This window comes from Salvia splendens, chromosome 14, assembly GCF_004379255.2.
Source record: "Salvia splendens isolate huo1 chromosome 14, SspV2, whole genome shotgun sequence".
In the NCBI taxonomy this organism is placed as follows: Eukaryota; Viridiplantae; Streptophyta; class Magnoliopsida; order Lamiales; family Lamiaceae; genus Salvia; species Salvia splendens.
In genome coordinates, this window is record NC_056045.1 from 18,165,064 (window position 1) to 18,188,757 (window position 23,694).

Here is a 23,694-nt window from a genome sequence, read left to right on the forward strand (position 1 = left end):
GTTGGTTGTAAAGATGTTGAAGATAGTGATATCTTTAAGATGATCAAAATGATCATAGTGCGCGCGTTCGATCCTGGTATATGCGTCGGTTTTAGCAAAAGAAAATGTGAATTTCTTGCCTTGACAAGGGAAAAAATGGATCTACATGATAGCGGGCAGGAGCTGCCACATGATGAATTTATCACGTGCTTGTTTGCCACAGAGACCTTTCGCATCGAGCTACACAGTCCTGCAAAACCCGTTGTCTGTACTCATGTTCGAAAATTTAATGGGGATGATGACGGGGAACGCACATCTATTTCGTGGGTGTTTGATCCAGGAGGAGATATTTCAACCCTCTTCGTTGGTTCGTGGTTCCCACCTTGAGGACAAGGTGGATTTTAACCGTGGGGGAGTTGTTACGAACCCCCTATATCTTAGGATATCTTAGGATTCTCCAAATATTTGGTTATCTTTTGATTCATAGCTATCTTTAGTTGTTTAATTTGTTGAGATATTTTAGGAATTATCATATCTTTTTGTATCCACACATATTATAAATATGTATGGAGTCTCCCATTTTATTCAGTCAATGAATATATGAATTAATACTTTGGCTCAATTAATTGTTCTTCAAGAAACAACCCCCAAGGCTGCCGACGAGAGACTCTCGCGCTCAGCCACCACTTCGCCGGACTAGTCGCCGACCCAAACGCATTGGGCGCTCGACAACGTCGGCTTCGTTTCTTGATCGAGACTGAAATATACACGTTGAGGAAGCGATTCCTTAACAAGTTGTTACGAGCCTATTATTATTATTATTATTTAGTTTAGATATATTAGGAATTTGCATATCTTCTTTTCTTATATTTGTTTCTTGTTCATTAAGTTAGGGTAGTAGTTCTATTATTATAAATAGGATAGATTGTTATCTTTTTATTCATTCAACAAATTAATGAAGATATAATTTGCCCACATTACTTGTGCAATACTCCTTATCAAACCTTGAAGACTGTCGACGGAGGAAGTTCTCCGCGCCAGCCACGTATTGAGCCGCCGACCCCAACGATCGGGGCGCCGGATTGGTGTGTTGCGAGTGAAATCGCAGGTTTTTCTTCGTTAAGAGAATCATGCTCTTAACACAGTAATTATAGTATGCCTCCTTCTTCCATAACATAAAACTAGGACTAACTTTTTTCACCTACTTTCCTTTACATTTCTTAAATCCAAGTCGGGTCAACTTGTATCAACTTGTGGGATGGACTAAAAATGAAATAATGCATATTATTATAGGACGGGGGAATTATTATTATTATTATTATTATTATTATTATTATTATTATTATTATTATTATTATTATTATTATAAATTAATAGTGTACAATGTGAGAGGCGTGGGGAGGGAATAAAAATTTAGTGGATTGGGCATACCAAGTTGGCACGATGACGTGGTATGTCATACTAGTAATTAATTGAAAAATAGAATTATAAGGAATCTTATTTCCAACTAAATTAAACACATTCACTTTTTCATGAAAAAATTATATCCTCGAATATAGAAACTATCCAAAAATTTCCAACTAAATTAAACACATTCACTTTTTCATGAAAAAATTATATCCTCGAATATAGAAACTATCCAAAAATTTGGATCTCCTATACGTAATTATAAACTCGTACTGCTGTACTATATTCCTATAATTTATTTACATATCTTATATTTGTAATCATCTTTTCAATTTAATGGCATTGCTTATATTTTTCTTATTATATATAATTATGTGAAAATGAGATATAATAATGATCTAAACTTAAATTAGTCAACTTCATTTTCATTATATATATTTTAGAGTAAAGGCCCAATTTGGTCCTTAACATATTGAGATTTATTGATTTTAGTCCAAAACATTATCTTTTGAATTATTTGGTCCCTCACAAATAAAAATGGGTCACAGTTGGTCCGAATTTGACGGAACCGTTAAAAGTTAACGGTCAACGAATCTTAATTCGATTTTTACCTCATCTCCGCCGTCTGGCTCGCCGGCACCGAGCTCCTCCGCACCAGCACCCCCGAGCCCACCCCTCACGGAATCTCCTGGACCTTCCGCAAAGACATCACCCGCTACTCCTCTCTCCTCACCTTCACAATAATCAATTCCAGATCATTCTATAGCTATTGCATAACACAAACTAACCAACAATTCATAACTAAAATGGTGAAGTCAACAAATTTTCAATAAACCCTAATTGGTGATTGGTGAACAGAAAGTATTTGGGGGAAATGATTGTTTACCGGCGTATTCACAGATAAATCTTCCGGCGGTGATCAGCTCCGCCGCATAGAGGGCCCAACCCTTTTTCTCGTATTTTACAATCTTCAACCTCAAATTCACCCCACACTGAGTCACCCTGTTGCCGCACTGAGAGTCACACTTGCAACTCTGTCCGCATTCTAGATTCAAGCAGGGGCAAAAATCATCGCCGCCGTAGCCTTTTGTGCAGTCGCAACCGCTGGCGCCGTCGACGCGGAATAGAAAAGGAGAGGGGGGATCGGGTGGGGCATCGTGGTCGGAGCCCCATGGCTGGCGGAAGTGGGGGTAGTACGTAGGGTCTGAGATGGAGTGTAGAGAAAGTAGGAGTAGGTGTGGGGGTCGCCGGGGATGGGGTTGTGGAAAGGGATGGGAAGCTTCTCAAAACCTCTGGAAGCGTCGGAGGTTCTGCGGGAAGTTACGTTGGTGGAGAGGTGGTGCAAGGTTTTGCAGGTTGAGGAGATGGAGACTAGCTCGGTGGGATTGAGGTAAGGAATGACGATGGGGGCGCATTGGAAGAATGGTTCGCCGGTTTGATGGTAGTTGATTTTTGGCAATGCGGTTCCTCCATTGTAGAATTGGGCGGAGGTCCAACCGTCCGAATTCGTAGAATTGGGAGGAGGCCTAGAATTCAGTGCCGGTGAGCCAGACGGCGGAGATGCGGTCAAAATCGAATTAAGATTCGTTGACCGTTAACTTTTAACGGTTCCGTCAAATTCGGACCAAATGTGGCCCGTTTTTATTTGTGAGGGACCGAATAATTCAAAAGATAATGTTTTGGACCAAAATAATAAATCGCAATATGTTAAGGACCAAATTGGGCATTTACTCTATATTTTATGTATACGAAAAATCATCAAACATAAAGATAACTTAAATTTATTAGCATTTTTTATTGTACATTAATTATATGAATAATTTTATAGTTTAGCTCTCATTTTGTTTTATTATTGACATAATTAATTACATGAATTATTATAAGTATGTTATATTGAAAAATAAAGTAGCTGCTATGCGTAATATATAGGAGTATAAATAAAACTCCATATAGTTGTATATTTTAGTTAGAAAGTCTAAAATATACCATATTTTAAAAGTATTTATTTCTTTTCATAAAAAAGAGAATTTCTCTTTAGGTAATATGGTGTAGACCTTCCATTTGTCAATTAATTATTAGTATGACATACCAAGTTATCATGCCAAGTTAGTCCATTAAAATTTTATATGAATTGTGACCCGTGGCGAGGGGTAGGTGCGTGTGGGAGGGCTCCAATAATGGATGCTCTTATTGTCGAATCGGATGGCAGTTGACTGCAGAATATATTTTTGGTACACGTGGCTTGTCGTAATTAATTTTGAAATGTGGCCATGTTTAGGAGTTCATCCATAGGTGACTGAAGAATATTTGGTTCAGGTTTTATTTGATGATTTCTTTAATAAAATGCACTCTAATTACAGAAAATGGAGCGTGTTACAACTTACAATAATAATTGAGCCTGAAATATTTTGTTCTTTACTTAAATGAAAAACCGATAATATTCGTATACCATTAGCTTCAGTTGATTACCAAGCCCAAACGCACAATGGTATGGAAACAATATGTGGATGCAATAATTTGTAATTATATAATTTCAATTAAAGTGCTCGCTTTAGTTGGCAATCAGCATTATATGTGTATCATGTTTAATTCCAAATTTCCAATGTATGAATAAGTTGGATTAGGTGCATGCATAATGTTTATTCCTGGGAGTACTATTATATGCTAAAGCTATATTCGTATGAATTCACATTTCATAGAAGGAACATAAAATTTTTTCCTATTATTTCTATATAACTAAAACTAAAGGAACCAGTATATTAATGGCATAAGAAGATATTAGATAGTAATATACAGTAAATAAAATAGCCCTACTTGCTCTCAATCATCCCAATTTTCAATTGCTTGGAAGTCTTCCGTTTTTAATTCATCTTGTAAGAAAGAAAAAAGGATAAAAAAATATATTCTAGAACTTTGACCTCCAACCCCATATAATACACTCATATTGTCCCCTAAAAACGTTACAGCCAATTTAAATTTTTTGAATATTTCTTCAAATTTACTCATTTTGTTTAATACAAATACAAAAGCAGTGTTAAATTATATCGTTCATGAAAAATCAAGACTTTTGTAATGACACAAATTTTATACTATTAAATTGGTAAAGTACAAGTACTAAATAGAAAAAATAGTTGAACTAATGTCAGTGGATTGTTGATCTGAGCAGTGTAATAAGGAGTATTTTTTAAAAAATGGATTAATTTTTATAGAATATCTAAATGATAAAACTAAAAGTTAGAAATGGATTACTTTTAATACAAACATTTGTCCCCAATTAGGGCCATCTATCAAAATTAGTCTCTATATATTTATAGTATAAAAAAATTTCTCTCAAATGAATTGAGTTTCATTTTTCATCACAAACTATACTTCAACTTTTTCTCTATCCCTCTCTTACTATATCAATTTTACATTAAAATTCGTGTCTTCTAAAACAAATACTATTTTTGGTAGACAAAGGTAGTACTCCCTTCGTCATACTATAGTTGAGTCTAGTGATGGATCCATAAATTTCATATTAGGAGTGCGATAAATAATTATATTGACTTGAAATTGTAAAATTCAATCAATCTTTTTTCTTTTGTTATCTCAAATTTTCTATTCGGTCATTTCATTGAATTAAAAAAAATTATTTTTAGTGTTATTACTTGAAAAACAATTCACTATTAACTTGGGGATTCTTAGATATTTATATAATAAAGAATGTATTTTAGTTTGTAGAAAGTTCAAAATATTTAAACTAATAATAAAACACAACATATTTTCTATATAATCTAAAATATGTGCATAGTAGAAATCATAAATAATAAAGATTATATTCAACCATGCATGCTTTATTATGTATTGTATAAAGTAAATGAGCGCAATTAATAAATAATTATATTTAATCAAACATTAGAAGAAACTATAAGAAGTAAATGAGCAAATAATTAAAAAATGATTATATCTAATTAAATAATTAATAAATGATTATATTTGAGTCGTATTTTTTGGCAAGAAGCAATACATCTCATCTCTCTAATTTTATTCTCTCTTTATTTTTTATTTTATTATTATTTAACTTTATTCGTTCTCAATTAACTTATTTAACACGATTTTCCTAAATCTTGTCGAGAAGGACGACTAGAATATAACTTTGCCAGAGATATTATAATTCTAAAACACGGTAAAAGAGATGGCATAAACCTCAATAAAATTTTAAGTATATTTCTAATTAATAGTGCTCCTTTCATCCCAATGTAGTTTAGTTGTATTCCTTTTTTGAGTTATGTAGTTGAATCATTTTTTTTTCCGAATAAAAATTTTCTCTTCTTTCATACTTTATTTTCTCTTCTTTTCTCTTACTTTATCATCTTTCTCATTTTACTCATTTCACTTTAATCTTTAACATATTAATTTTCTATTCTCGTATCCCAAAAAAATCCCAATTTCACTTTAATCATTAACATAGTCCCCCAGTCCCGTAGAAATAGGTCATTCAAGGTTGACATAGATTTTAATACATAACTGGTAAAGTAAGGGAAGGGGAAAAAGTGTTGAAATTGTGTAGTGGATGGTGGTCCCATAAATAATAAAGTAATAAAGAAGGAGAAAAAAGTTACAATAAATAAATATGAACTACTTCCTTCGTCTCAAGGAATATGACCTCAACTTTGGGTGACACGAGATTTTATGCACTTTTATTTTGTGTGTTAGGTGGAGAGAATAAAGTAAGAGAGATGAAATAAAATAGAGATAAATGGATTTCTATTTTTAGTAATGTGTCATCTTGGGTGAAACAAATTAAAAAGGAAGGTAAGTCATCTTCGGTGAAACAGAGAAAGTATTTATATGAGACAAATAAAAAAGTAATAACTTATTTTTATGAGATAGAGAGAATATTAATTTTTTAAATTTCATATCAAAAAAATATCCTAATTATCTTGGAACATATATGGAGTATAAATTTGAATTTTGAAACGTAACTATAACTACGAAATTCGGTGCATTGTATTGCTGATTTGACTAGCTATCAAATCAATCAAGTAATTCTTTCATTTAAATAAAAAGACATATCGTCTGGTTGCAATTATTGTAAAATCTGGAGTCAAATTAAAACTAACTACCATGTCACTTAAAATGATTGATTGTTAGGGCATGAATAACCCCGTCCCCATTTCCGGCCCCAAGTCCCCTCCACGTCATCATTCCTCTACAGTTGCGACCCAGGCCCCAACTCCTCTAACCCTGTAGGCGGCAACTTGGGCCGCAACTATTAAATGACACTATTCACAACTCCAACATATTTAACTCGTAAACGCAATTCGTTCAACAATTGAAACCGGGAAAATGCATTGTTCATTAGAAAATTAACATTACATTACTAGACGAAGCAAATTTAAAATACTACAAACCTGGGCCACGACTACTACTTCTTCATTTGGGCGCGAAAGTAGGCAATCATCTCACGGTGCAACTCGAGCTCGTCGTCCGACATCTTCGACGTATCCCTCGCTGTCAACTCCGTCAGCTGGCTCATCCGCCATGTAATATTCATCTCCGACAAAGTGTCGGACATCTTATCTAGAGACGGATTGATCGGCGGTGGCACCATGGCGGAGTTGCTCGCAGTTGCCTTCCCCTTTGCTTTCCTCTTTGCCGCCTTTGTTCCCATCGGGTGGCTCTGAATGCTAGGAGAGGAGCCGAAGACGTCGTCGTCCGTCACGTTGAGGTCGATCGCCGGACCTCCATCGCTCGAAGAGTAGTTTCCGGAGGCGGAAACTTTGGTTCTCTTCGCCGCCCCAGTTGCCATCGGCTCGGCACAGCTCGTGTACTTCGGGCTCTTCTTGACGAGCTTCCAAACGTCGAAGTACTTGAAGGCCTTCCTCCCGTCAGCGAAGAACGCCTCCTCTGCCTTCTCGACGAGGTCCGCCTCGCTGTGCCCGCTCGGCCACATCCGGACTACGTTGGCCCACTTTCCGTTCCACTTGCTCATATCCGCCTGGACCCGGCCCCAATACTTGCGCAGCTTCACGTAGCTACGCTCGATCGACCCTTTAGGACGGCCAGCGTTATACTTCTGAGCAATCCGCTCCCAAAAAGCCTTGCTGGTCTGCTGGTTGCCGATGATAGGATCCTCGGCGACGTCGATGTAGTTCCTCGCAAGCCACATTGTCTCTTGCGGACCGTACTTCTTCGGCCCATCCTCCTCGCCGACCTTCTCCTTACCACGCTCTTGAGCGGGCTCCTTCTCACTGATCTCAAATTCATCGGTGTTGACCGGCGATGTTACATCAACGTTGCTACTGACTCCCGGACTAGGCTGTGGATGCGGTCGTTGCGACCCCGGTATGTACCAATTGTTCGAGTTAACGAACTCCTCCATCTCGCGTTCATCGCTGTTGAACCAATCCATTGACGCCGAAATAAAGGGTATAATATAGATTGAAATGGAATGCACGTAAGATTGATGCACAAATGGAATGCTCGTATTTATAGACACAAAATCAAAAAAAATTTAAATAAATAAATTGGACTTGGGGCCCGGCCTGAGAGCGTGTAACGCTGGGCCGGGACTTGCGGAGGCGGCCCGTCCCCCGAATAACACCGGCCAGCCGCGGGACGGGCACCAGGCCGGGATCGCAGCACAGGGACCGGCCCAGGTCGTGCCGCCTCCTCCTCCAACGCATGGGACGGGCCGGGACTCGTGATTTGCGGCCCGGCCCCAAGCGTTATTCATGCTCTTAATCACATACTCCATCCATCCTGATAACATGACATATTTTCTTTGTTGGTATAGAATTTTAAGAATTAAATATTTAATAAAAAAGTTATTAGATATACTACTAAATGAAGAGAGAATAATTGAATATTTAATAAAAAAAAGTTATTAGATATATTAAATGAAGAGAGAATGTTACAAAATATAGAAATCTCATTTTAGTTGGGACAAGTTAAAAAGAAAAATGTGTCATCTTAAGGCCATCCACAATGGGGCGGACGATAGCGCGCCCCATGCCAAGTTAAAAAGAAAAATGTGTCATCTTAAGGTCATCCACAATGGGGTGGACGATAGCGCGCCCGATGCATCGGATGCGCTATCGTCCGCCACTGTGGCACAGCGGACGACGGACTATGCGTCATCCGCACCCGACGCTTAATCCGCGGACGAAGCGCGGACGATAGAGCATCGTCCGCCCACTGTGGGCGACGTGGACGATGTTGCAGACGATGCAACGCGTTTTAGATTTTTTTTAAAAAAAATTCAAAAATTTTGTTATATATACCCCAGCTTCACTTTTCATTTGTAACTTTTCGATTAACTCTCAAATTATGCTATGAAATGCATTCTGGTGGATACTCAAGTCCTAGTAGCCCGATGTTTGGAGATGGCGCACGGTGGCCGGATACACAACCTGGCGAATATTGGTCGTTCGACGCTAACACGCAGTACGATCCGGAGTTCAGTACTGATTCGTACGGTCTCTCCGACAAGGAGCCGTCTCCAACTCGCCCTGCCGCCGCTTCTCGTCGCGCCGCCGCCGCCGACGCCGCCCCCTTCGCCGCCAGAAAGAAGCGGACCAAGCACCGGGCGCACAAGTAGCCACCTCCGACAACTTTTGAAGAGTATGCCCCTGGCCGTACGAACTACCAGCCGGATGAAACTCACGTCTTGTCGAGGTGTTGGGTGGAAATATCGGAGGACCCGATATTCGCGAAAAACCAGAAGCAACTCACGTACTGGGAGCGCATCACCGAGCGCGTACAAGCGCCAACGGGAGCAGCTCCCCAAGCACTGGGATCAGATGAAGAAACAAGTCAACATGTTCGCGGCGGAGTACGAGAAGTGCTCGAGGAATCAGGGAAGCGGCGAGAGCTTGAGCGACGTGCGCGATAGAGCGTTGTTGTCGTACCAGTCCATGTACGACGACTTCAAGCATTTCAACATCTGGGCGCTCTTGAGGGACAAGCAGAAGTTCCAAGGCGGGATTCTGCACACCGGTGCGGTGAAGAGGACGAAGACCACCGACACTGGTGGTTACACGACCAGCGAAAGCGGAACTCGTCCGGTGGACCTCAACCAGACAAGCACGGAGGAAGAGAGTTCCGGCACACCGATGTCCTCCCGGCGGCGTCCCTTAGGCGTCAAGGCTGCGAAGAACAAGGGGAAGGCGAAGGCGACATCCTCCTCGGCCGCCGGCCCCCCATCGCCGATCCCGACCCCGGCGATGATCCAGGCGACACTTGCCTATGCGGATTTGGCAACGGCCTCGATGGCGCGGACGTTGTTGGATACGCACAACGCCCTTATGAAGTGTACGGATCCGGCCCAAGTCGAGCGCCTCCAGAGGTTGAGCGATGAGTTGAGCCGGAAGTTGGGGCTTTTGTAGGATAGTCATTTTTTTTAATTTCTAACTCGTGTAACTTTTTTTTAATCAATGAATTTTTTGCCGTTCTTTTAGTTAATCGTTGTGTTTTTTAATAAGTTTGCATTTATATATTTGAAAACATTTAAATTAAATAACAAAACAATAGTAAAATGCTTAGAGCGCGCCTTAGGGCGCCTCACTGCAGGTGGAAGGGCAGGAGGATAAAATGCTGACGTGGCGGTGCATAGGGCGGGCTTTAGGGCGTGCCTTAGGGCGCCCCATTGTGGATGACCTAATTGAGACATAAGGAGTATTAACTAGATACTCCATCGTTCGCCATTAATTATCATACTTTGATCTAATATGATTTTTTAGAAATTTAATAGATAGTGAGTTGAAATGGTTGGTAAAATGTGTGTTTCTGTCCATTGTTACCTAAGACGTTTCTTTTTGACACGTGATTTTAAAAAAATGTGTTTAGTATGTTAAAAGGAGATAAAATAAATATAGAAAATAAAATAAAGTATGAGAGAAAAGAGAGAGTAAACTAGGAGAAAGGAATAATCCAAAATAGAATACGATTCAATAGATTTGAGACATAAAAAATATTAATTTTATAATAAAATGCGAGTGAAATGAATTAATAGTAACAATGAAAGACGAATGATAGAGTAGTAAACTCGCAAAAAAACACCATTTAAATAACTTACTACGACTACAAACACTATCTCAATTGTAAGGCCATCCGCAACGCTGTCTCTTATCCGTCTCTTAACCGTCTCATCTCTTAGCTATTAATGGGCCCCACTGTACTTTTCACTCTATCTCTTAACTAAGAGACAACACCTGCAACCCTCCATCTTTTATCCGTCTCTTAACCATCTCATCCCTTAACTATTCATTCAATTTCATTTTTATTTTTATTTCCAACAAATTCAATTAATAAAAACACACTTCATTAAATAAAATAAAATTACAACTTAAGATTCTAAAAAAGTATAAAAAAAACATAATTGGAAATCCTAAAAAAATGAAAAATACATAATTTAATTTCTTCCGCTCATTCTCTCGAAATTTAAAATCTCAAAGCTCAAAGAAGCATAGGAAAGACCATGTGCGTCTACCGGTTGCCAAATTTTGCCCAAATGTACTCCATTAGATCATCTTGGAGTTGGGCGTGGGCGGTAGAATCACGTGTCCTTGCCCGAATAGACAACCGATCTTGCATAGACGGATGTACTCCACTGCGAGGCGGACTACTTGCGGTAGAGCTTCCGGGGGTTTCAGGGTCGAACCAATTTCCCGCCTCAGGGCCTTTGTCGTCGACAATCATGTTGTGCAAGATTATGCATGTATACATGATGTCGACCATATTCTCCATAAACCACGTACGAGCTGGGGCTTTGATAATGTTGAAGCGCGCTTGGAGAACCCCAAACGCCCTCTCCATATCCTTGTGAGCAGCCTCTTGCTTCTGCGCAAAAAGAGCCTGTTTTTCGTTCACCGGCCTGTTGAACGTCTTCACGAAGGTTGGCCACTTCGGGTAGATGCCGTCGGAAACATAGTACCCCATTTTATACCGCGGCTTGTTAGCGATGAAATTGATGGCCGACGCTTTACCATTCAAAACTTCGGCGAAGAGGTCGGATTGGTTGAGCACGTTGACGTCGTTGTTCGATCCATGGACCCCGAAGTACGCATCCCAAATCCATAGCCGGTAGTCGGCAATGGCCTCGAGTATAACGGTGGGGTGGGTGCCTCTGTAGCCGCTCGTGTATGACCCCCTCCACGCCACAGGGCAATTCTTCCATTGCCAATGCCTGCAATCGATGCTTCCAAGCATCACGGGGAATCCGTGCACTTCTTCGTGAAGGTGGAGTAGAAACTGACAATCTGCCGTGCTTGGATCCTGGAGAAATTCGTCTGTGAAGGCTGCCCGGACGCCTTTGCAGAAGTTCATCAAGCACATTCTCCCAGTGCTTTCTCCAATGTGGAGGTATTCGTCGAACAAATCCGCCGTTTGTCCAGTAGCAAGCTGAAGGATTGTTGCAGTACATTTCTGCAGCGTCGTGTGGCTGGGAGGGCTGACGGCGTCGAACCCTTCTTGGAAGAACTCTTCCCGGGCTGCCAATGTATTTGCGATGTGGAGAAATAGTGGTTTCCGCATGCGGAAACAACGATGGAAGTAGGTCTCTCCCCATACCGGGTTATCACAGAAGTAGTAGCGTACTAACCTTGCGGGGCTTCCTCCCGGTTACGATGGATATAAGTCCAGGATCGTCGTTGGGGCGGCGCGGCTTCCTCCGCCTCCCTACGTCGATCTTCTTCAAGCGATTATTCCATTATTTGACGCATTTGCTCAAATGGATCCATGAATGGATTAAATTTGGGAGAAAAATAAAAGAGACTATTTGAGATGAAAATTGGAAAGGAAAGAGAGATGATTTGAGAAGAATAGATGTGTGTTTATGTGTGTGAAAGAGGAGTATTTATGGAAAAAAAAGGAAAAATAATATATTTTTTTTAAAAATGACCGTTGAACGGTCATATTACTGTTTTAAAATTTTTTTTCATTAAATTCGAATTTAAAAAAAAAAGATTTATTGTGTCAGCGTGACGAAGCCCACTCGCGTGCCGGCGAGTGGGCGTCACGCGTGGCTCCAGCGCACGCCAGCCGTCTCGGTGAGACGGGCGTCTCGGCGAGACCGGGACGGGACGCTGCAACGCGTCTCGAGTCCGTCTCGTCTCGGAGGGACGAGATAAGAGACACCCGCAAGACACGTTGCGGGTGCTCTAAAGTTTACGTGTAAGAGGATTAATTAAGCTAATAATTGTAGTATAACAGACATATTCCTACGTCCGATTAATTAGAGAAGAATGTAGTGTTTCTATTTTGCATGGAATGTATACACAAGTTCTCATCTTAAATGAAATTTTCATTTTTAAGAAAATGACAAAAATAAGTAGTGGTTTGAGGAACAATAATTGATGAAGACTTTTGTGTATGGGTGTGTGAGAGAGAGAAAGAGAGACAGAGATGTGACAATCAACAAATATAACTGCCAATCCCCATCCAAACAACAGTGAGTGCGCAAAATTATTGATTTAATTACTCAGTATGGCAATTTACTTGTTTGTATGAATGTAATAATGCAAATTCATACACCTCGTATAGTAAATAAATTATATGCGTAATTGAATGTGTTCATACATGCGAATCTTATGAAATTTTTTATTCTTTCTAAACTTTAATTTTAGGCTGGAATTATGTTTCTAAACTTCAATTATTCAACTCAATCTTATTTTATTAGGTGGCCAATCTTATCTTACTTATTAGGTGGTGTTCGGTTGCCATAACTAATATTATGAGACTATTCATCTAGAATTAAGTTGTGGGATTATTTTAGTTGGATATGAATGCTATGACTAATTATCATGAGACTATCCATCTGGGATTAAGTTGTGGGGTTGAATCTTATAAACCAAATCATGTTTCTAAACTTCAATTATTCAACTTAATCTTATTTTATTAGGTGGCGTTCGGTTGCCATGACTAATATTATGAGACTATTCTTCTAGAATTAAGTTGTGGGATTATTTTAGTTGGAGGGGGAGGCTATGACTAATTATCATGAGACTATCCATCTAAGATTAAGTTGTGGGGTTCAATCTTATGAACCAAATATGATTCATATTTAATCATGAGATTTAATCTTGCCAACCGAACACCCCCTTAGTATACTTTATTTTTCACGTATGCACGATGATAAAGTTTATTGATTCTATAGTGACGACGTTGGTGTTTTATATTACGTTCACACCATAAGCATCACATTTCCTATACAAGTGTTAACACCCGTGCTATGCAAGGGACATAAGTTTTTTAAGTAATGAATACAAATTCTAATGAAATTATAGAAAATAAGAATTCAAAATAATATAAAGATTTATATAATTTTAAGTTTGATATAAGAGGAGTAAAATAAATAAAATAAATGACAAAGAAAAGAAGTGTGACTAATGATAAAAGAGTATGAGCTAGTTAGACTACGATAAACAAATAAAGAAAATATGTGTGAGTAGATATCAAAGAGAAAAAATCAGATAATTGGAAAAAACATAGCTCAACAATTGTGATCAACAAAACATAAATATTCATAAGTTTTGAAAAACTTATTTGTAAACAACATTTGTAGTGAAATCACCCCTACTAATTAGAATAAGTATTCACAACATTTTAAACTATTAATAATATTATAAACAATAACAAAAAGAAAAATGTACTCCTCTCAACTCACTCAAAATGAAACATTTCATATTCGGCAAACAGTGCCACAAATTATGAACTAAGTGGAGTCAAATAAAATAAAATAAAATAAAATAAACCATATATTACTAATATTATGAACATGACATAAGATTTTCAAATAAAGAAGATAAACTAAACTATTCAATCCTTCACAACTTGTAACTCTTTAAAGAACAACATATAATTGAGTATATGACAAAAAACAGATTTCTTCAAATATAAACCAACATAAACAATATAGAGCAATATATATTTCAAATAACATCAAATACAATTAAATAAAACTCCATTTGTGATTTAGAATTAAGATAATACTAAATGAGATTTTGGCTAATTTATAAGAAAAAAAATGTGATTGTTTGAATTAGTAGTAATGAGAAACAAATAATAGTAATATTTATTTATTATTCATGATTTGGAAAATAATTTACGCACCCACACCAATATAATATCATAAATCACTAAATAAATACAGTACAATATTCTATCTAAAAATATAGAAGAGGAAATATAAAATTAAAAAAAAGGAAGAGAAGATCGTCTTCTCCACCAACACACAAACCCTCGACAGACTTCCACCTCCTTTCCAAATTCCAATCACACCCATCGCACGTTCTTGAAGCCAAATTCTAGAGGTAGCACATGATCAAGAAATTATATCAAGTTTCCTTTTTTATCAACCGCCGATGTCTGCTGCGACAAAAACGATGGCGACTAAACGGTGCAAATCGGAGTTAGTATTGAGGCACATGAAATCAACAAGAATTTAAGCTTTAGCACTCATTATAATCTGAACATCTCTTAATCCACTAAATGAACACAAAGCATAATAAACCAAAAAAATCTCATCATACCATCATGTTTTAAGAAAAATTACCTGCAAGATGTGTTCTATTTAGATGAAACCATACTCTCATACTATAGTCAGACAAGAATATGTAAATTGATTGACCTGTACTTTCAGAACACTATGGTTTTAATTCTACAACCAACTAAGCAATTTTCTTCTCATTTTGCAGATATATAGTTTCAATTTAAGCAAATGAAGAAACTAAAGAGATCTTCTACTATAAAGAAAGAGTTGTGTTCAGTGTTCTTTATGAAAGCTCAAATAATCAATCAGGTAAGCCATCTATACCTTACATTATCCATTTTGTCTGGAATCTGTATTTAATCTTTAGCAATCCTTTCGTGATGTGCTGTTCCCTAAATGTACCTGTGGAATACATGACGGTTTTCTAATAAACATTCAAATTTGAAGGCTTGTCTTTCAAAAATTTGATATTTGGTCCTTTGCTTTCAGTCACTTCTGGATTCGAATCTGCTATCAAGTTTTCATTTTTGAGTTATGTGTATTCATATTTTCACAATTGCAATCTATAATTTACACACAGATCATAACAATCTAAATTTTTTAAGTTTATGCCGAAGTAGATAAATTCAGTTAAGAAATATATATGTTCAAGGTTAAAGTGGAGAGAAAGTAAGAGAATGAATAAAGTAAAAATAAATTAAAAGAGATAGTAAAATATGGAAAAGATAAAAATTTTGCCAAGAAATAAAATAATTCAACTACCTTCGGACAGCCCAAAAAAGAATACGACCCAGAGTCCCAAGGTAGTTGGCATATCTTTTGGGCACGAATTTAAGAAATTGATGTATTAAATATTAATATGGAGAGTAAATGATACGATCATTACTTAATCTAGATAAATTAGGAATTTGAATATTTTTTCCATATACTCGTCATCTTGTTCATTAAGTTTTCATTAAGTTATGTTATTAGTATTATAAATAGTAGCTATTATTATCTTTTGAAATCAATCAATAAATAACAAATATTTCCTTTTTATCTTCTTTATTTTTCGGCATACAAAGCCTAATCATTCAGATTAATTGATGAGGTTCGATTGCCTCTTTAACTTTTTCTAACCCTCCTACTTAATAAAGAGCTAAAACCTTATCAATAAAGTAATAAAATAAAACAATAAAATAAAATAAATATAAATAATTCAATTACCTTAAACAGCAATATCAACTAACTAACTTAGGACTGCGGGATTATCCAGTCACGAGGCCATCCGCAACGCTGTCTCTTATCCGTCTCTTAACCGTCTCATCTCTTAACTATTCATGGGCCCCACTGTACTTTTCACTTCATCTCTTAACTAAGAGACAGCACCTGCAACCCTCCATCTCTTATCCATCTCTTAACCATCTCTTCCCTTAACTATTCATAAAATTTCATTTTTTATTTTTATTTCCAACAAATTCAATTAATAAAAAACACACTTCATTAAATAAAATAAAAATACAAATTAAAAATCAAAAAAATCAAAAAAATACATAATTAAAATCCTAAAAAAATAAAAATTACATAATTTAAAATATAATTTTATAGAAATTAAAAAAACTACTCCGCCGGCGAATCATCCCCCGAAGGCGGTGGCGGTGCACTCAAGCTACCTGGAGGCGGAAAACCAATTTGTCTTGCCATATACTCAATTCCGGCAAGATGGGCTTGATATTGTGGAGGCGTCATGCGGGAAGTGTCAGCCATCGTGGCGGTCAAGTACATGGAGAATATGGTGTTCGAGCCCGAGCCCGCCTGGCTTGATTCGCCTCGGTACCTCCTCCCTCTAGCCCCTTCGCCGCCTTGGTCCCTTGCGGCCGACGGCGCCCACGGGAGGACCCCCTGCATCGGTGGCCGTGCCTCAACCTCCTGTGAGGCAAACTCTTGTGCGGTGCTGCCTGAACCGCCCTCACTAGACGAGTATTGGCTACCCGCCGTGTGCTTCGTGCGTTTCGAGGTCGAGCATGTGCTAGACTGGACACCGCCAGCTCACATTTCCTCGTCTCTGACCACCTCACAAACATCGACATGTTTGAATTCTTTGCCGTTGTCGTAAAAAAAGACTCGCAAAGCCGCTCTCAGAATGTCGGCTCCACTGACTCCGCTTTGGTAATTCGCCGCTTCATTCTTGTAGATCCCGCAAAATTTTTTGACTTCTCTGTCGACTCGGTCAAAATGACTGCAGAGCATCTTCAATGTGCAGCGGCGGGACCCCTTTGGCTTAATCCCGTTGTAGGCGTCGGTGACCTTTTCCCAAAAACACTTCCGGGTTTATTGATTCGGGACGATGGGATCGTACGAGACGCTGACCCAGGCGTTGTACATAGCCATCGTGTCCTTGCGGCTGTATGGATGACGGCCTACATCCTCCTCCTCCTCGGCCGCCTACTCCTCTTCCTCCACGGCGTCGAATGTGCGAGCCCTAGAGCTTCCACCGCCTCGTCCTCCTTCCGGATTGGGTTCATCCGGATAATCCTCCCTCATTTGGGATAATCCCTGCGAATACCTCGGGGCGGAGGGACGAGCGTATGCATCCACATCAAAATGGGGTGGTTGGTACGCCGCCAGCGTCGACGAGCCTTGGGTGCCCGGCGTCGACGAACAGGAACCAGAACCACCCAAGACATTGTATATGCCCCTAGTCGCCAAACGCGTTTATGTCAAAGCTGCCGGAGTCGCCAGAGTTTCCGTCGGCGGACATTTTGTGATGAAAATTGGAGAGGAAATGAAGATGATTTGAGAAGAATAGATATGTGTTTGTGTGTATAATGAGGATGGAAGAGGAGTATTTATAGAATAAAAAAAGAAAATAAAATTTAAAAAAATAACCGTTGAACGGTCATATGACCGTTTTTTAATTTTTTTTATTAAAGTCGAATTTAAAAAAATGATTTATTGCGTCAGCGTAACGACGCCCACTCGTGGGCCGGCGCGTGGCGAGCTGGCGCGCCAACTGTCTCGGTGGGATGAAACGCTCGCCGAGACCGGGACGAGACGCGGGGCTACAACGCCGTCTCGATGCCGTCTCGTCTCACCGAGACGAGATAGAGATGGCAACGAGACGCATTGCGGATTGCCTGAGCTACCCATTTATTTTCTAAATGTAAGCTAATCCAAATATCCAATGCTCAATTTCCCCCTCGTCTAGTTGTCTATCCCTATCCAATATCGTGGAAAGGCGCGCCAATATCAATAAACAAGAGCCTGATCCACTCATCCAATCACGATCGTCCACGTGTCTAACCCAAAACAATCAAACACCTAACCTTCCGTATAAACTCCCCCAAAAATCCTTGATCCGATCAAATCCCACCCGCACCGCTACTATCCCCTTTCAAATGGAGTCGCGCCAACCAAATTCCACCGACGAAATCGACCTCGATCATGCCACCTCCGCTCGCCGGATCCAGCGCCTCTCCTCGCACCTCAATCCGCCGCTGCTCGACGGAGCGGGCGCGGAGACGGCCGTGTCGCTGATGGCGTGTGCAGCGAGAGCTAAATTGGAAGTGGATACGGAGCAGCTGTCCAAGTACATGAGGGGGAGGTACAGAGACGTGCAGCAGGGGGTGTACGATTACTTCAATTCGCGCCACGAGCTGCAGACGCCGATTGAGATTTCCAAGGACGAGCATCGCGAGCTCTGCATGAGGCAGCTGATGGGGCTGGTGAGGGAGGCCGGGATCAGGCCGTTTAGGTATGTCGTCGACGATCCGGCTAAGTACTTTGCGATTCTTGAGGCTGTGGGGAGCGTCGATATGTCGTTGGGGATTAAGATGGGAGTGCAATTCAGGTGACCTTTTTTTGTGGTTATTGCTTGTAATTTGGTTTGGTTGCTGAATTCAGTTGCTTGAACTTTTTGCTGTTATTGAATTTAGTTTGCTTGCTGTTATTGAATTTAGTTTGCCTAAAAAGTGAAAACTTTATAATCAACTTTTCAGTTTTTCTATGTTGTTTATTGTTGATGTATTTCTTTCATTCTGAGAGTATGGGGAATAATGGGGAATAATGATAGTATATGTTACTACTCTCTACCTCCCAAAACAGTTGACTTATAAAGGTTGAAGGTGAAAATAATAAATTACTCCCTCCGTCCATGAATATATGTCTCATATTTGACCGGCTCGGGTTTTAAGAAATTGTTTGACTTTGTAAGGAAAAGTGAATAGAAAAGTTAATGGAAGGTGGGTCCTACTTTTATCTATTAGTTTTATAATAGAATGCGAGTGAAATGAGTTAGTGGAAAGGGGGTCCACTTGCTAAATATGGTAAAAGTGAAATGAGACATTTATTGGCGGACGGACCAAAAAGGAAAAATGAGAAATTTAATGGCGGACGTTGGGAGTAGAAATTATATCTTGCGACGGCTGAAAAGGAATAGTACTCAGCTACTTTGGGACGGATATATAGAAATACTTGAGATAGCATATCTAATCGGACTAATCTAGACTTTGGGATTAATTTGATGGATTGATGAAATGATATTTGTTGGTTCATGATTGTCACGTTTATCAGTTTAATGGAAATTAGGAAGTGCTGGTGATTTGCCTTGATATATACATGTGTAAAATTCATTCTATAGTAACATAGTGGTGTTATCATGTCTACTTTGAACTGCACTGACCACTTTTAGCTTTCTATATCCATTTTCTGATGGTTATTGAGGGTGTGCTGATGTAGAAATAACTTTTTTATATGTAGTTTAAGTATTTATTTGTCATTCCGTGCAGCCTTTGGGGAGGGTCGGTGCTCAACTTGGGAACCAAAAAGCACAGAGATAAGTACTTTGAAGGCATAGACAATGTAGAGTATCCAGGTTGCTTTGCAATGACAGAACTTCATCATGGTAGGTTTCTTCGTCATCAACGATGCCTCTTAAACTATTCTGCCTAACTACAACCAGATACTAGTCATATTATCCGGGTGGTTTTCTACCTTTCTGTTTGAAGATTGTTAGTCACTGCTCTCAATTATAGAAGTATACAACTGTTAGGAGTGAAAGGCGTGAGGGGAACAGAGAGCACGAGTTATGCTCCTTAATCAAAGCAACAATGTGTAAATGCAGAGAATAGAGGAATGATCACTTGATTGAATAGAATGTAAAGAAATAACACTCCTCCGCAGAGGCCTACGACCAAGTCGTCCAATACAAAATGATCTATCCAAGATGATCAGCTACTCCTACTGACCCGCCTTATATAGGCGGCTAAACAAATCTACAATAATTCAAAATAACAATAAAATCTCTGAAATTGAACTAACTAATCAGGCGAGATAATATTGGGATTTCCCCTCTAACCACTTCCCTATTATTCTGGCCAAACCTCTCCCCTCCAACAAACATCCGTATCAACTACCTAACTCTCGAAACAGCCTTGTCCTCATTAAGGGAGAGAGCTGATTCCTATTTTTATGCTTTTCAAATATTTGTTATTCGGTTTCCTTTATTTTAGCACTAGAATTGCCTATATATAGAGAGGGTCTCCTAATAGAGAGAGGATCTTAGAGAGATCAGTTTATTAGGACGAGTTTATCTCGTAGGCCTCCTTCGTGAGGATTAGGCCTCTGCGGAGGATTCATAATTCTTGTTTTGCTATTCATTCCCTTCAATAAAGAGCATTTCTAATTCCAGCCTTTACTCTTATCAACAACATTCATATAAAGCTATAGATTTGCCTATTATTCATCGTATGTTCGTGGTTACCAGATTCTCATGTTCGGGAAGAATTAAGATGGCATTAAGGACTACAAGTCTTCACCATAGTTTTATTGCTTGTTATTTGAGATGACTGTACGACCATTAATGGTTCTGTTAATAAGAGTATCCTAATTATTGTCATGTTACTAGTCGGTCTGCCTTTCAGTCTTTTCACTATTATTTGTCAACTCCTTGTTTACTCTTCTCCAACGTGGAATGTTTTCTGCAGGTTCAAATGTTCAAGGTATACAGACTGTTGCTACTTTTGATCCTATGAAGGATGAATTTGTCGTTGACACACCAAATGATGGGGCCATTAAATGGTGGATTGGCAATGCTGCAGTTCATGGAAAATTTGCTACAGTTTTTGCGAAGCTGATGTTGCCCACTCATGATACAAAAGGTGTTTCTGATATGGGCGTTCATGCGTTTATTGTTCCAATTAGGGATATGAAGACCAACAAGCCTCTACCTGGGGTTCAAATACATGATTGTGGCCATAAAGTTGGACTAAACGGAGTAGATAATGGAGCATTGAGGTTCCGATCAGTAAGAATCCCACGAGATAATCTGCTTAATCGATTTGGAGATGTTGCACGAGATGGAAAGTACACAAGCCCCTTACCTTCTATTAACAAAAGATTTGCAGCCACACTAGGTGAGCTTGTCGGAGGAAGGGTGGGTCTTGCCTATTCTTCTGTTGGTGTCCTGAAGATTGCTGTCATAATAGCTGTCAGATATTCTCTTTTGCGGCAGCAATTTGGTCCTCCAAAGCAACCTGAGATCAGTATACTAGATTACCAGTCTCAGCAGCATAAGCTGATGCCGATGTTGGCTTCAACTTACGCATTCCATTTCGCAACATCGCATTTGGTGGACACATATGGTGAGATGAAGAAGACCCATGATGAAGAGTTGGTGGGAGACGTTCATGTTCTTTCAGCTGGGCTCAAGGCTTATGTGACGTCTTACACTGCCAAATCATTGAGCACCTGCAGAGAAGCTTGTGGTGGCCATGGATATGCGGCAGTGAACAGATTTGGCAGCTTGAGGAACGATCATGACATATTTCAGACATTTGAAGGGGACAACACTGTCCTCCTGCAGCAGGTTTTTTTATAAAACAAGCAATCCAGTTGTTCCGTGCTTGCTATTTTTCTCTGCTTGGTAGTTATCTGTCTTTTTTTATTCTAAGGACTCAGGAACCGAACTCAATGATTCTTCAACAAATAACAATAATACCAATAAGAACAACGATGACAACTTAATGCTCACCTATATGGATGAAGTACAATAATTCCTGGGAGCAGTAGAATGTATTCATTTTTTGTGTTTGTGAGATTGAAAATGTGTAAACAATAGACTTATATTTTGTTGGTGGTTCTGGTTTGACATTGCCTTGAGTAGTTCCTGCCTCCGATTTGTTTATGAAATTGTAATCTAAATGATTGAAGTTTTTGGCTGGTAACTTATCTTCTGTCAGTTTTTATGTCACGCCTATAAGTTAATCATGTTCCGATGCAGGTTGCAGGCTACCTCTTGAAGCAGTATAAGGAGAAGTTTCAAGGCGGGACACTTTCTGTCACATGGAACTACCTGAGGGAATCCATGAACTTCTATCTCTCACAACCCAACCCAGTTACAGCTAGATGGGAAGGTCAAGACCATCTTAGAGATCCCAAGTTTCAGTTAGACGCCTTCAGGGTAAATATTTTTGTGACAGCATCATCTGACTGAGCATATATAAGTTTTTCTTATCGATAACCCACTTTTTTGCAGTACCGTACTTCCCGGTTACTTCAAAGCGTAGCTGTTCGTCTCCAGAAGCACTCGAAAACACTTGGGAGCTTTGGTGCTTGGAATAGATGCTTAAATCACCTTTTGACACTTGCAGAGTCTCATATTGAAACCGTCATCCTTGCGAAATTCATCGATGCTGTGCGGAGGTATTTCATTTATTTTTGGTTGTAGGCGTCTCTTCTTTCCTGACTGGAATTATTAGCTCACAATATTATACCATCTTCTAATCCAGCTGCCCTGACGAAAAATCTCGGGCTGCTCTGAAACTTGTGTGTGATTTATATGCTATGGATCGGATATGGAATGATATCGGGACCTACCGCAATGTGGACTACGTTGCCCCTAACAAAGCTAAGGTTGGATCACTGCTACCTTGTATGTAGATTGCTAGTGTAGTTTAATTCTTACAAAGTGTGGTGGTTGTTGCAGGCTATACATAAATTGACAGAATACTTGTGCTTCCAAGTGAAGAATGTAGCAAAGGAAATGGTGGATGCGTTTGATCTGCCAGATTATGTGACAAGGGCTCCTATAGGTATGCAGGCTGCTGAAGATGCTTACACAGTCTACACACAATATGCCGGTTTCTAAAACCCTCCATTCTCTCTCTCTCTCTCTCTCTCTCTCTCTCTCTCTCTCTCTCTCTCTCTCTCTCTCTCTCTCTCTCTCTCTCTCTCTCTCACACACACACACACACACACACACACACCTATTATTAATCAAAAAAGATGACCATTCTTCGCCAGATATGGAAACAAAATTAAGTCTTTATACATAAACAAAGTTGAAAATGAATCTTTTTACGGTTTGGGAAATGGGATGTGATGAATGTTTGAAAGAACAATATGTTTATAACATCTTATCCAAATTTCACTTAAAACAATTGATTCTCTTATTGTTATGTTGTTTACTTCTAATTTTATCTTTTTCAAACACATTTACTCTCTTCATCTCATCTAACATGAGGTTTAATATAGTGTTTTTTGGTGTGTTGAGCATAAAAAAACAACTAAGAATAAAATAGTCTAGTTGTTTTGATAGTACTCCCTCTGTCCCACTTAAGATAACTTTTTTTTTTCTCAACTAAGATGACATATTTCTTTTTGTTGAAAACTTTCTCTCTCCAATTAATACACCCAATAACTTTTTCTTACTCCTATTAAAGTATTCATCTTTCTTTCTCTCTGTTTTAATATTTACACTCACATTTTCTCTTTTCAATTAAACACATTAACCAATAACTCCTAAAATCCCTTGCCGGCCAAAGAATGTGTCAACTAAGCCGGGACGGAGGGAGTAATTA

At 39.1% G+C, this 23,694-nt stretch overlaps 1 protein-coding gene and 1 pseudogene across 1 annotated transcript; one reads left to right on the forward strand and one right to left on the reverse strand.

Moving 5' to 3' along the window:
• Nucleotides 1–1,964: 1,964 nt before the first annotated feature.
• Nucleotides 1,965–6,862, reverse strand: LOC121764279 (annotated as a pseudogene).
• An 11,307-nt stretch (nt 6,863–18,169) lies between these two features.
• LOC121766045 (acyl-coenzyme A oxidase 2, peroxisomal-like) lies at nt 18,170–23,292 on the forward strand. The gene is made up of 7 exons (XM_042162371.1): nt 18,170–18,686; nt 19,624–19,739; nt 20,821–21,701; nt 22,116–22,295; nt 22,371–22,537; nt 22,624–22,747; nt 22,821–23,292. Exons 1-7 carry the CDS (start codon nt 18,235–18,237, stop codon nt 22,980–22,982), a joined length of 2,082 nt encoding a protein of 693 aa, XP_042018305.1. The 5' UTR covers nt 18,170–18,234; the 3' UTR covers nt 22,983–23,292.
• The last annotated feature ends 402 nt before the right edge of the window (nt 23,293–23,694 follow it).